This window comes from Silene latifolia, chromosome 4 (genome assembly GCF_048544455.1).
Source record: "Silene latifolia isolate original U9 population chromosome 4, ASM4854445v1, whole genome shotgun sequence".
NCBI lineage: Eukaryota > Viridiplantae > Streptophyta > Magnoliopsida > Caryophyllales > Caryophyllaceae > Silene > Silene latifolia.
Genome location: NC_133529.1, coordinates 13120397 through 13135527, shown reverse-complemented (window position 1 = coordinate 13135527; position 15131 = coordinate 13120397). Strand labels below are relative to the sequence as shown.

Below are 15131 nucleotides of genomic sequence, written 5' to 3'. Positions count from 1 at the left end.
TTAAGTTTGAACCCCTTTTACATAATTGTTGTGTGAAACCGCGCTTCATATATTTGAAACACGAGAAGCGCTTTATTCATATTCTCCACAACTTATTTGTACACAAGCATATGGTAAATAGTACATTATAAATTAAGATCCATAATTTTCAAGCTCGATCCCTTAGATTATACTTGAGATATTAAAATTTGTCGCTTTTTGGCTGTCCATGTCGATCCCATCAATAGAATTGCATAGGTTCCTTGTAACGCTAAGTATATAAGGCGGATCATCAAGGGATAGCCATTGATTAATTTGGAAGTCGGTGTGGGTGCATACATCGTTGTGGAAATCATTAGTGCTAACCTTTAGGTACTGGACGTACCAATTAGAAGGAGAAAATGCGTAGTCATTGTTATTAATCAACATGATTTTGCAAACTTTAGAAGCAAGACACTTAGCTTTAGCGCTAAACATGTCTAAGTTGTTTCTCTCAAAATAGTCGTGTCCAGATTCCATTATCCCCGCCTTCCATAGACTATTCACAACAACTGAGTTACCTTGCGCGTCATATAACTTGAGTGTCACCATTGAATCTGTGCCCGCATTAAGCTTATCTCCGGTCTTCAAATAGATTACATAGACGCAATCTTGCTACATATAAAGTTGCAATTGCGGATTAGCTCATTTGTCGCAATTTGCAAATAAATAAAGTGGATGGGTTAAAATAATCTTACCGAATACACAAGCTGTGCAAATGCGAAAAAGAGCGAAAGACAAGTGAAGGCACCTAGCTTTGCCATAATGTCTTATGTCTTGTTTGTAGTGTGAGAAGGCCACAAGGGAAAGCGTACGCGGTTGTGGGTTTTTCCTAGACAAACTTCACACCTATTTGTAGGCCAAATATTAGTAAGGTGATTGCCCTCTCTCTAGGCCCGGCAAAAATAATTCGGTTCGCATTTGAATTGAGGATTTGAATTTGACCCGAAATTCAAATTGATCCTACTTATTCAAATCGACCCCGTTGTTTATTATCAGAAATTGACTATTATCGCTAAATAACTTGAAAACTACCCACCCGAAAATAACCTGAACCTGATAAATCCCGACCCGACCCGAATGCTTGCTAACTCGAACACCACGAACCCGAATTGATCCGACCAGAACCCGACCCGATTGACCCGCTTTCCAGGTCTACCTCTATCAGTCTAATATCAGTGCATATCCTATGTTTGGTACTCGATCGGTAGATTATTATTAGTAGAAACAGATTGGTCGATCAATTAGATACAAATGATACATTGGATTGACATGTTTGACTGGTATATTTCAATTAGCAGATTTAGTAGGATGGTTTGGTAAGTAATGGGTCTAGGTTAATAGATTGTTGTATCTATGTCAAAATGATTGACAAATTCATTTTTTACAATTTAATAAAGTGAATATGAAGGGGGACAACGTATTATAAAATAATAATTTGCATACAATCTACTATTTCAATGTGCTATTTAGCAAGCTCCCCAAACATCATATTGACAAGTCAAACAAGCTAACTAATGTCCTCAATATGCTGAAAATTTATCATTCCGTTATTTAGCAAGCACCACAAGAAGAAGAAGAAGAAGAAGAAGAAGAAGAAGAATAAGTAGTAGTTTATTTGGTTGAATAGGGATTATGATTTAATTTGTGGGGATATGATGTTTGGCGGTAAGGAGGATTAGGTAGAGAGGATTGCCGGTAGGAGGACAGTGATTGGACACCGCTGATAGGGCTGCAAGCGGTGGCGGCGGGGAAGAAATGGGTGTCGTGGTGTTGGTTATGGTGGATGTGGGTGGGAATTAGTAAGGGCAAAACAATCTTTTCAAGTATTTTATTTGAGATTTGGTATCAAGTTTAGTAGAAAATGCGATTTTTTGTATAAGTTTTTAACAAAAGTTACGAGATTCAGTTTCGGGTCAAGATCGAGCCTTAAGTTCGAGTGTCGGATCGGGTCATTCGGGTGGGTCATTCGGGTCGGGTCAATTTTATCAAGTCTAAATTTCACCCTAGTAATCGTGGCACTTCTGGATTCCAGGGCAGTAATTTGAAGTATCAGTTACTGGATTTAGGGGTATGGAAAATGGCCACTTCTCCACTACCACTAGCCGGCTGCACCCGGTCCCCTTATTATAAATTTGACATAATGATGGGCGATGTGCCACAAGATAAACTAAAAACAATAAAATAAGACACAAAGGTGGGATTGATAACATCAATTCGACGTTTACTCTCAATCTAGCTTACCCATTCAACTACTCGTACATAAATAAATCTTACAAAAATTTTATCTTCCATAAACGATAATTTTGAGCTTAAATTTATACTATTGTCCTTACCTAAGTGATGAGACAGGTTGTTCCGTATTTATTCTTGTTAGGCTTTTTAGTCCCTAGTAGCACTATGTTATGTCATTTTAGCTCATATAGGCATTGTAATAGCGGTTGTATTTGGACATGAAGTCGTCAAAAACCAAAAGTAAAGGTCCAAGCATGGAGTCAAACGGAAAGGCAAGGAAGCGAATGCCTAGGGGACACGCTACAAGCGGAAAGCGAGAAAGAACTTTAGTTAAGGAGCTTATATTTTTCTTATATTTCTCTATGTTCACTAGAAAACACTCGTTAACCGTAACCAGATCGACACTCAGATTATTTTATGAACGACAAAATTATTGTTGGCAATTTGACATCTAGTCCATATTGTCAAACTTCAATGTACAATAATTAAGATCCATGTTTTTGCAATCAATGAGTGCAAATAATTTGTCCGGCAAAAGCATCAATAATTCGTACAAATCAATAATTGGATATGCATGCCTGATTGAGGGTCGTTATAATTTATAACAATAATAGGTGTTTGTCTTATACGAGTATTATTTGGTTTGTTAAGATTTGATTTATTTGTATAGGGCATGGGGCAATGACACGTACAGAATTTCTGGAATATAATTAGTAATGCCCATAATCACGTGGGATAGAGAGGGACCTTGTTCCTTAATTTTCCATGCAACTGCATGCGTTGTCCCCGCGTAGATGTATTAAATTTCGCACAACAGATCTAAATTATCATAAAATATAATTTTTTTTTTTTTTTGGGTCGAAAAGGAGCATTAAATTAAAAAAGAGAACCAAAGTTCAAGTACATCAAGGAGGGGGGTCGGGATTAAGAGGCGTACAAGCCTCTAAAATGTCAAGCATACATAAGTTTGTAACAAAAGAAGGGGCATAATCCCAACTAAAACAACCACTAGAAGGACTATCATCCGCCGCGGAGAACTTGGCTAGGGCATCCGCAACTTTGTTAGCCGATCTCTTCTCAAACACAAGCTTCAGATCTGGTAAGGCCTGTAATAGATCCCTACACTCAATAATAATGTTAGCAAAGGGCCCGCAGGGGGAGGCCGGGCTCAAGATAGCATTGATAGCATTAATACAATCAGAAGCAATCACAAATTTATCCATGGACAACACTCGCAAAACGGATCCCTTCTCTAATAGCAAGGACCTCACTAATAAAAGGGGTAGTAGCAAAACACCTACTTTGGACCACCCGTGCACCCGGGGAACCAACGGGATCCCTAACAACACACCCAAAACAAGAGACCGAGGAGGAGGGGGAAAAAGCCGCATCTACATTGATCTTACACCAATGTTGCGGCGGGGGGCCCACTACAAGGGAAGCGAAAGGCGAGAGACAGGAGAGCTAGTGGGTGTGGTAGAGGGGGATCGGAGTTGGCGGCACTCCAAGAGGCCGCCCGGGACGAATGGAACTACAAAAAAAGGAGGGAGAAGAGGAGAAGGCGTAAGAGAGAGCATGGTATCGCAGCGTCTTGTCCAAAGACGCCACACGATGAAGGAGAAGAGGGTAGGCCAAGTCACGGAGCGGTGCAATTCTCAAAGATCCAGTGTTGGAGATCATCGAGAAAGAAAGAGTGTTTGACATTAAAATGGGACCAAGTGGAAGAGGCAAAATCGCAGTCCCGAAGGACATGGAGGGTAGACTCGGGGATGGAGGGGCTAGCGCAGAGAGTGCACCTAGGAGAGGCAATAATGGAGCGAACATGGAGGGTGTGGTTATGTGGGAGTTTATCCCACCAGGCAAGCCAAAGGAAGGCTTTAATTTTAGGCAAGGTTGGGGAGTCCCAAAGCCAAAAGAGATCAGGGGAGAAGGGGGGAAGAGAAGGGGGAGGGGTATCGAGGAGGAAGGAGTAGGTAGTACCAACAGAGAATTTGTTCTTTGGGGCAAGAGAGGTGGTAATGAATTCAGATTTTGGGAGAGAGGGAAGGGGTATGCTAAGAATGGTGGTAATGGCATGGTCAGGGAGAATGAAGTCGAGAGAATGGAGGGCCCAATGCCCATTAAGGATAATCGTACTAAGCTTCGCATTCCAGGAGCTCAAGTTAAGGGGGCCAGCGATGATGCTCCGAAGGGGGCCCAAAGGAGACCATGGGTCGTCCCAAAGACAGATAGAGGAACCATCATAAAATATAGTTAATCACAACAAAAATTCTTGTGTACTCGGGAGTACGGTATTCCTTACACTCAAGCTATTAAAATATTCTATTTTGTGAATTGCTTTTGAGTGTAAGGAGTACCGTACTCCCAGAGTACACAAGTATTTTTCTAATCACAATATGGACTAGATGTCAAATTGCCAACAATAAAACCCCAATATAGTTAATCACAGTTTACTTTATTACGTAACGGCGGATGTTCTAGAAATTTGAATTTTTAGTAGAAATTATTAGAAATATATTACTCTGTAGGAGTGTAGGACATAAACAACCAAATTCGCAGCCTCCACCACCATTTACCACCCAAAACCATCACCTCTCCGCCCTTCGATATCATCACCATTAGCGCCACATCCACTATTATAAAACAAACCCTTACTTGAACAGTTGAGTCCAATGATCAAAACACCAATCAACGCCATCCACAACTCCCGAGTCCCGAGCAACTCGCCGCCGACCTCCTTTTTTCCACCAAGCCACCTACACCCCACCATGGAGCACCGCCCTCACCTCCCCTTATCCCTTGCTTGTAGACACGGCAAAATAAACCCTAACCCGAAAAATTGATCAAAATATCTAAATTGAAACCGTTTGAAAACCCGATATGAGTAAATTAAATGGTACATGAAACTTGACTCAATCCGACTCGAACCGAAGTTGAATCGAATTTTATAATAACCGAATGATACCTGAACCTAAATATATCGGCACCGATAAAAATCAAACCGATGGACCTGAATTATAACTATTTATGTAATACCCCATATTTTGATAATATTTTGTATGAATAATTTATGTAATTCAAATAGTTAATTAATGGCATTTCTAATAATAGTTGCAGATAAGACGTTAATTAAATCATAAAATGAGTAAGCAAGTCGGTAATTGGACTTAGCTAATAATAGGGCCTTGGGCCGTGTGCTATAATTGTAGGGATAGATTTTAATGGCTTAGTACGAGTAGTAGTCGGGAATTATTTCGGAATTTAATAATAATATTAATAAGGAGAATAATAAAATAAGTAAAGGTAATATTCGTTATAATATTAATAATGCTAGTAATATTAGTAATAAATTAGTAAAGGGAGTATATGGTTATCCTAGTTATGAAAAGACTAAAATATAATATGTAATAGTAATAATAGTTGTAGTATTTGTAATAATAATAATAATAATATAATAATAAAGAGAGAAACTTTCCTAAAATAATACTACCTTATTACTATATATATCATGGTAGCATATTCATAAATCACTTATTCACTTTTACAACATCACAAAAAAGTTAGGGAGGGATAGGGAGAATAAGAAGGAAGATAAAAAGGGAAAAGGGAATTTGGTAGTAATTAATTTGGAGATTTTAACATCTGCTTCTATTGGATTGAATCTTTTATTTTGTAAGTTCAACTATAATCTTTCAAAGTTTTAATCTTTAATCCTTATAAGCATGTTTTAAGTTTTAGTTCATCACCTAATCATGCCTAGATTAAATATAATCATCTATAGTTAAGTTTGTGACAATTTTGTTAAAGAATAAAGTTACAGCAATTCTATAAATTTGTAAGTTGTCTTAAACGAAGTATCATACCATCTTAAAGTCGTTGTCTTCGAAAACGTAAAGAATAGACTTAAGTTATTTTCAAGCCTAGTTGATGCCTGTAAAATATCGTAGCAATTGAACGTGTAGATTTTCCAGAAGAAATTTTTTATGAACATGTCGACTGAGAATCCGCGAATGAACTATAAGTCTAAAGTTTATTTTATAAACCTAATTTATAAATTTAAATTGAGTTAGGTCTTTTTCATACATTAAAATTGGAGAGTCTAGATGATGTTAGGATTTTGCTTCACTTGAAAAGGATTTGTTAAACACATTTTAGAGGTTAATACTTTTTATGCGACGGAATTCGTCAGTATTTATGATTCCTTCAAGAAAACCCTGATAAATCCAGAATTTGAATAAAGTCTATTTCACAAGAACTGTAGATATGTGTCTTAGGGTTCCAACCCCATTGGTCTTGCATCGTTTGGAGTTTTAGTGAATTAATTATGAATTTTATAGCGAGACTGAATTGTGCTGTAAAACGGTAGAATTAGAGATTTAACATTTAAGTTGTCAAAAGGATTAGGATGTGATTGACTTAGGATAAGTGCATGATTAGTTGGTTGGTTATATTGTAATTGTACATAATTATGTTATGTAGGTTATGGATTTGTAAAGGATCAATTTGATTGCTTGTGTGACTTGAAGATTTGCTATCAGGTAGGAAACTACTCAATCTTGTTTTGTTTATGCCACTAAAAGATGGATTAATTGTATATTGTGGAGGATTGGTGAAGGAGGAGTTTAACTGGTTACAACGATTTTTTTTTTGTTGCCTAGCTGGATTTTCTGTTTTATGCCATTATTCTATATCACGTTTGTTTGATTATATTACTGAGACTATCATTATTATTGATTGTTGTTGGAGTTGGGGGATGAGTTTGTGTGTAACTGCACGTGTGTCCGAGGCGGGACTGTGTCCAGTCCGTATATCCGGATCCGTGTGTCCGAGGCGGACTGTGTGTCCATTGGACTGGTGTGTCCTGGAGTATGACTGTGTGTCTAGAAGTGGAGTATGACTGTGTGTCTAGAAGTGGTTGTGTGCCGTGGGGTGAAGTGGACGAAATGTAACTGTGGAATCTATTTGTTTATCAATGATATTGCGGGTTGCTTTATTCTTATTCATTGTTTAGTTTCCTACTCAACCTCGTGGTTGACGGTGTATTCGTGAATACCTGCGGTGAACCGTTTTATGGGGAGCAGATTTGACAGGTACTAAAGATTAGCTGACTTGAAAACATTGGGATGAGAGCTCAACTTGGAACCTTAGATGAAGTCTAGATCACATATAATAGTTATATCACTTATTTATTATTTCCGCTGCGAGTTGTATTATTTTATATTAAGTCTTAGTTGATCAAAATTGTAAAACATATGTAATCATTAAAGTTTTAATTTAAAGTACTTTGGTTTGTTGTACTTTGTTATTCACTACCTCGGGAAACCGAGATGATAACAGTCCTATTTATTTGGGAAAATCTAGCTAAAGGCTCCTGAATAAATGGGGGTGTTATAGTTTACTTTCTCGTAAATAAACTCATATTTTATTGATTCTTTATTTATTAAAGGTATTATGAATTATTACATTCCAATTAAAAAAAATAAGATACCTTTAGGCTGATTTTTGTCTGTTAACTCAAGAAAACTGTGACCCGAAACTGAACTGAACTGAACTGAAATTGATCTGACCCGAACTATATCGGACTCGAGATAACTCAAACTGATTAATGCGGCTAACTGAAATGAATCCGGTCGAAACCGAACTGAAAACGAAACCATGGTAAACCCGATTTAAATCGAACCGATTTAACCTGATCTAAAACCAAACCAAATGACCCGTTTGCCAGGTCTACCTACTTGTGCCCTTATTCCTTTGATAAAAACTGGAACGCTAACCGTGGTCGATCGTCATCGTTGTAGGCCACAGCCCACAGTCGATCTCGTTTATCATCCCAACTGTAAAAGATATTATTGCAGATACTTCCATAACTCGTAAATAATCGTCTTTAGGAAATTGTAATTATTGATAGTTGCCTTTCCTTATCTCTAGATTATTTTCTTGCACATCAAGCTTAAAAAAGATATTTTTTTCCTAATTCTAACTATATTGTAATTGTATTTAAACTCTTGTAATCAATGAATACAAACACACATTCAATCATAAATCTTTCATGGTATCAAGAGTCTCACCATACCTAGTACACCTGAACCGAAAACCCTTGCCATCACCCCCCATTCCTCTGCTTCGCGCACTACTACCACTACTACCCGTGCTACTTCCATCGCCTCCCCTTCCTCTTTTCCACACCCCTCCCCCCAACAACCTCCACCCCTGCGCCCTGCCACTCACCTATCCCACAATATAGTTAAACCCAATCCACGATATTTTTCTCCGCCTTAAAAATCTACACACACTGCCTCTCTTCAAACACCATATCTCACCCCAACACGATAAAATAAGCCCTGGACTTGTCAACCCCTGTTGGCGTGAAGCCATGTTGGCTGAGTATGAAACTTTAACCCGTAATCAAACTTGGCACCTTGTTCCCTCTGACTCCACCCGAAATGTTATTTGTTGCAAGTGGATTTTTCGGATTAAATATAACCCGGATGGATCAATTAAATAATACAAAGCCCGCCTTGTGACAAAAGGTTGTAATCAGCGTCCTGGAATCGATTATTCGAAGACTTTCAGTCCCGTCATCAAGCCCGCTACCGTTCGTTTTGTGTTAAGCATCGATATCTCTTATGGCTGGTCTCTTCGTCAACTAGATGTCAATAACGCATTTCTACAAGGTCATTTGTCTGATGATGTTTTTATGACTGAACCTTCTGGTTTCTTTGACGCAAATAATCCGACACTTGTTTGCAAATTATCTAAAGCAATATACGGCCCTAAACAGGCTCCCCGGGCGTGGTTCACTGAACTATGTACTTTTCTTACGTCCTCTGGGTTTGTAAACTCTATCTCCGGCTCCTCTTTATTTATTTTTACTTAAGGTAGTATTCGTATCTTTGTTCTTGTTTATAGGGAGGATATTATTGTGACTGGATCGTCTGACGCTGATATTTCCAATTTTATTGCTGATATCTCACGCCGATTTTCTCTCAAGGATTTGGGTCCCCTGTCTTATTTTCTTGGTATTGAGGTTACTCTGACGCAACGCTAGTTGCACCCTAATCAGTCGAAATATATATCCGACATTATGTTACGCTACAACGTGGCAGACTGTCACCCTACATCTACTCCCATGTCTACGGAATTATCTCTTGTTCGTCAGCCTGATTTGCCAGTACAGGATGAATCACAGTATCGTGCAATCGTTGGTAGTCTTCAGTATCTTTACCTCACTCGGCCTGACATCTCCTTCACGATAAACAAGCTTGCTCAATTCCTTACGGATACGACTGAGTCCCATTGGATGGCTCTCAAACGACTTCTTAGATATCTTAAAGGCACTGTTCATCTTGGTATTCATCTCCCTCGCTCGTCACCGTTCATTCTTCATTCCTTTAGCGACGCTGACTGGGCGGGTGATAAGGATGATTATGTTTCTACTGGTAGTTATCTTATATTCTTGGTTTGAATTCCGTCTCTTGTTTAGCTAAGAAACAATGTGCTCTATCTCGATCATCGACAGAAGCTAAATTCAAAGCCATCTTTGGTACCACGACTGAGCTTCTTTGACTAACGACCCTTTTATCCGAACTTAGCGTGACTATCCCTTACACTCCGACTGTTTATTGTGACAATTTGGGAGCGTCTCACTATTCTACTAATCCGATTTTTCTCTCGCGAATGAAGCATCAAGCTCCGTTGTTTCATTTTGTTCGTGAACAGGTACTAAATGGTCGTTTTCGTGTGCAACATATCAATGGCTCTGATCAAATTGTCGATCTCTTAACCAAGCCACTTCCTCTCTTACACTTTGTCAAGTTGGTCTCCAAGATTGGTCTTACTCTTCGACCGACCGTCTTGCGGGAGCATGTGAAAGATATTATTGCAAATACTTCCATAACTCGTAAATAATCGTCTTTAGGAAATTGTAATTATTGACAATTGTTGTTCCTTATCTTTAGATTATTTTCTTGCACATTAAGCTTAAAAAAGATATTTTATTCCTAATTATAGCTATATTGTAATTGTATTTAAACCTTTGTAAATTTGTAATCAATGAATACAAACACACATTCAATCGTAAATCTTTCATGGTATCAAGAGTCTCACCACACCTAGTACACTTGAACCGAAATCCCCTGCCATCACCTCTCATTCCTCTTCTTCGCGCACTACTCCCACTACTACCCCTGCTACCTCCATCACCTCCCTTTCCCTCCTATACTTCGCGCACTACTCAAAGATATAATAATTATTTAAGACTACAAATTGAAGGGGTAAAAAAGGGAATATAAACTAGAATCAGATTTCTGAAATCTCAAATGCTACCTTGAGTAGCATTTCTTTTCAAGTAGCTCATTTGACAAATATGCTACATGCCAAACACTTGAAAAAAATAAGGTACCTCAATTTTTTGTCCAAAAAGCTATTTCAGCAAAAAAAAAAAGTACCTAAAATTTATTGCCAAACAGGCCTTAAACTGATGGTTGGAGTCCTATGATCGGTTTTATATTTTAACACGTCCACCTTACACGAATACTATTTAGGCTTGAAGTGTGGATGCAACTGTAGGCCGCTGCATAATTTATTTTTATAGATGTTCTTAGGATGTCAAAGTAAACTAAACCAAAACTAACCATAACCACTAAGAAAGCCCCTGATAAAATCCTAGATTTTAGACCTATAAGCCTTTGTAACGTGGCGTACAAATTGGTGTCAAATGTTTTGGCTAATAGGTTGAAGTAGTTTCTAGGCAATATCGTTTCAGCAAATCAGAGCGCTTTTATCCCGGAGAGAGTTATTTATGACAATGTCATGATTGCTTTTGAGCTATTCCATTTTATGAAGAACTCTAAGAGTGCTGAAGGGTCCATGACGATTAAGCTTGATATGGCGAAGGCGTATTACTGTGTTGAGTGGAGTTTTTTGGAGCGAGTTCTTACCTCGCTGGGATTTGATAGTTCTGGACGGAGAGAGTGATGGTGTGTGTGTGACTACAATGTCGTTCTCAGTTCTCAGCTCTCATTAATGGGAACCCATCTAGAGAATTCAGACCATTTAGGGGGTTGAGGTAAGGTGACCCGCTTTCTCCGTATCTTTTTATAATGTGTGAAGAAGCCCTTCCTAATCAAATGAGGATGGCGGCTGAGGCGGGTTCTTTACATGGGGTCGGGATTTCGAATGGTGCGCCGTCTATTTCTCATTTCTTATTTGCTGATTATAGCTTGTTTTTTTGCGAAAGCTGCGATTGAGGAAGTTGATACAATTTCTAATATATTGAGGATGTATGAAAATGCGTGGGGCGAACTGGTTAGTTTGGATAAGACTAATGTTTCCTTCATTAAAGGGGTGTCACGGGGGAGGAGGAGCTCGATTGCGGGAAGACTGGGTATTGTTGAGGTTGAGGAGCAGCATCGATATTTGGGACTTCCCACGGTGGTGGATCGTTCTAAAAAGGTGCTCACGGATATCTTTCGGGATAAGCTCAGTAAACGGCTTCAGTGCTGGCGCGGGAAAATCTTATCTAGGGTTGGTAAGGAGGTTCTTTTAAAGATTTTGGCCAATTCACTCCCTACCTATGTTATTAGTGTGTTCAAAATTCCCTCTAATTTTTGAGACGATCTTAGAGCGATGATGTCTTGATGTTGTTGGAACCATGAAGAAGGGAAGATAGGGATTAGTTGGGTCGCCTGGAAGAAATTGTGCCAGCCGAATAGGATGGGGGAAATGGGTTTCCGTGACTTCAAGCTGTTTAACTTAGCTTTGCTTGGAAAATAAGCATGGAGGCTTACAACGGAAGCTGGGAGTTTGTGGGAGCGAGTTATGCGTGCTAAATATTACCCAGATGGAGATTTTATGTCAGCTAGTTTGGGTAATAACCCGATATACATGGAGAGGAATTTTCGAAGCGTGGTCCTGGAAAAGGGACTGAGACGGCGGATTGGAGATGAGAGGTCCACAAGGGTAAGGCGTGATGTGTGGGTTCTAGAGACTCATACATGGTGGGTTATTTCACCGTGTGCTAATGGGAATGAGGAGATTATGGTGTCCGAACTGTTGGGCGAAACTGGTGGGTGGGTGGAGGAGCGGCTATCGAGTCTTTTCTTGCCATTTGAGAGAGACCGTATCGCTAACATTAGGGTGAGTCAGCACCGATCCCATGACATTTGGGGTATTGGAAAGCGGAGAAAGATGGATTTACACTGTGAAGTCGGCTTATAAACTTCTTGCTGGTGAAGATGGGATGGATATGGGTGGTACTTCTGATTGAGAGAGAGAAAGGTGGTTGTGGAATAGGCTCTGGAAAATCCCGGTTTGGCCATGAGTAAAGCTCTTCTTCTGGTAACTGTGCAGCGAAGCTTTGGCGACGAGAGTAAACATTACGACTCGAGTTCGAGGTGATAATTCTTTCTGCTCTTTTTGTAATTCTTATTTTGAATCTAGTATTCATCTTTTAAAGATTGTTGGGTTGTGCAAAGGGTGTGGGAGGGGCTGGGGTTGGAGTAGAGGAGGAGATTGCGGTTAGAGGTGTGCGGGATTTGGTTGAGGAGGGGTAGAGGGCGCTAGGGGTTCGGGAACACAACATATTTATGTTTGGATAGTGGGTGTTATGGGAGCATTGTAATAAAGTAATTTTTTATTCGAGGGAAGTTGATTCTTTGGTGGTGATCAGGCGTATTTGTGACGTTATGGCTGGGGTGGAGGGGGCTTGGTATGTGACACGTAGATGAGGGATGGTGGTGAAGGGTCTGGTAGGACGGGAAGCTGGAAGCCAGCACCAAGGGGGTACGTAAAGATCAATGTTGACGTGGGGGTGAAGGATGGTGAAGGTGTGAGTGTGGGGGTGGTGTGTAGGGGCGAAAAGGGGATAGATGATGTAGGGGGTTTCGCTTGTGCAAGATCGAAGATGGGAGCCACATGTAGAAGAGGCGCTGAGCTGGAGGGAACCAAGGAAGCTTTGCGGAACAGTTAGAAGGAGATCGTGATTAAGAGCGATTGTTTACAAGTGATTGAAGCCCTTAAGATGAGGTTGACAGGACGAAGTATTTTTTCGTTAGTTTTAGACGACATTTTGTTACTCTGTGTTTCTTTTTCGCCTGTTATTTAGTCCTTTACCAATCGTGTGAATAACTCTATTGCACACACATTAGCTCATTTTTTTCCCTAGGATTAATGGTAGAACTAAGTGGTCGGGTGCGTTGTCGCTATCCGCGAACGAAGTTGTATTATTCGATTTATCGTTATTATAGTAAGCCTTCAGATTTTCTCCTAAAAAACAAAAAAACTAACCATAACCACTTGGTCTCTTCTACTCCCCTCTATATAATAATCAGTTACCATCGGACTTTTATCCGCCGGAGCTCATGAATATACAAAACAAAAATTTTGGTCCTAGACGAAAATTGTACTGAGCATTGTAACTTTCGTAACTCGTAAGACGGTTCAGATACTTCTTTCTGTCTTAAGTTCACCTCATTTCAATTCAATTCAACTCATTTAGTTCATTTCAGTTCATCTTCATTCATATCAGCAAACCTTTTGTTTGTTGTAAATGAGAGGGGTTTTTTTTTCTTTTATTGAGCCAAAACAAGTTCGGCCAAGTCAAGAAGAGTTCAACTCATGAATCTAAATGACCGTTTATCTCAAAACGACTTGGCAATGGCCCACAGATGTCCAAACTCCTTGATTTTTGATGTGATAAACTCTCTCCTTGTTCAGTGTAACATTCACATGTGACATTTATTTATTTACATCGAACAAGTGTTTGGGATCATACGGAGTATATTGATAAATTCAACTCAAACTGAAAGACGTCGATCATACAAAGTAGTTTACACATATAACATAAATAAATTAAACATAATAACACCGACCGTCACTAGGTGACTTATTTGACATGCATTATTTGCCTTATTTATTTTAGGAAATTTTAATTAAAGGTAAATAAGTGTGATTGAGATGGAGTGAGTAAAACTTGAGACGATCCATGATATCTGAATTCTGAAGCACTCTTAAGTTGAAACTGGGAGTTGAAGAAGTGGCTCGGTATTATTGAACTGATCAATAGAGTTACCGCAAAGGTCCCTTTTAAGGTTAAGCGAGTAAGGTGGCTCATCGACGGCTAGCCATTGATTAAGTTGGAACGTGTTTCGGGTACAATGACCGTCGAAGTAATGAGTGGTGACTTTTAGGTAGGAAACGTACCAACCCGACTGAAGGCCAGCATTGTTTTGTCCTAGTTCGATTTTGCAAACATCGACACAGGTGCTATTTTTGAAGCTAAAAAAGTCTAAGGTATTCCTCTCAAAATAGTCATGGCCGGATTCCATGATCCCATGGTTCCATAGATTATGTATTTCTACCTTGTGACCTTGTGCGTCATATAATTTGAGTTCTACTCTAGCATCTGTGCCCGCACCATCCTCATCTCCGGTCTTCAAATGGACTACATAGTTGCAATCTTGCTGCGTGTAAAGTACAAAATAAACAAAAGATTTGTAATTAAAATAAGTGAAGTGAATGCAATATAAAACTCCGGAATCATTTGTTTACTTTTGTTAAAATGTTATACATGCAAATAAATAAAGTGGATGGGTTAAATAATCTTACAGAAGACACAAGAAGTGCAAATGCGAGAAGGAGAGTAAGACTAGTGAAGGCTCCTGCTAGATTTGCCATATTGTTTTGTTTAATTTCTAGTGTGAATTGAGAAAGTGTATGTGGTTGTGGGTTTTCTCCGAATAAACTTCACACCTATTTATAGGCTAATTATTAGCGGGGTAATCGCATATCCTATACCACTATTTTCCCTTGCATTATAGTATCATCGGTCGGCCCAGACCCGTCAAAAGGGTCAAACGGCCGGATTATGGGTTTGGTCA

General features: G+C 39.3%; 1 protein-coding gene and 1 long non-coding RNA gene across 2 annotated transcripts; both read right to left on the bottom strand.

The window, feature by feature from the left end:
• Window positions 1-830, bottom strand: LOC141653006 (uncharacterized). Its single transcript, XR_012547290.1, has 2 exons — window positions 717-830; window positions 1-633 (listed from the first exon to the last, which is right to left on the bottom strand). It is a non-coding gene; the product is annotated as an uncharacterized LOC141653006 (long non-coding RNA).
• A 13431-nt stretch (window positions 831-14261) lies between these two features.
• On the bottom strand, window positions 14262-14928 carry LOC141651094 (PLAT domain-containing protein 3-like). The gene is made up of 2 exons (XM_074458819.1): window positions 14860-14928; window positions 14262-14714 (listed from the first exon to the last, which is right to left on the bottom strand). Exons 1-2 carry the CDS (start codon window positions 14926-14928, stop codon window positions 14262-14264), a joined length of 522 nt encoding a protein of 173 aa, XP_074314920.1.
• Window positions 14929-15131: the final 203 nt, after the last annotated feature.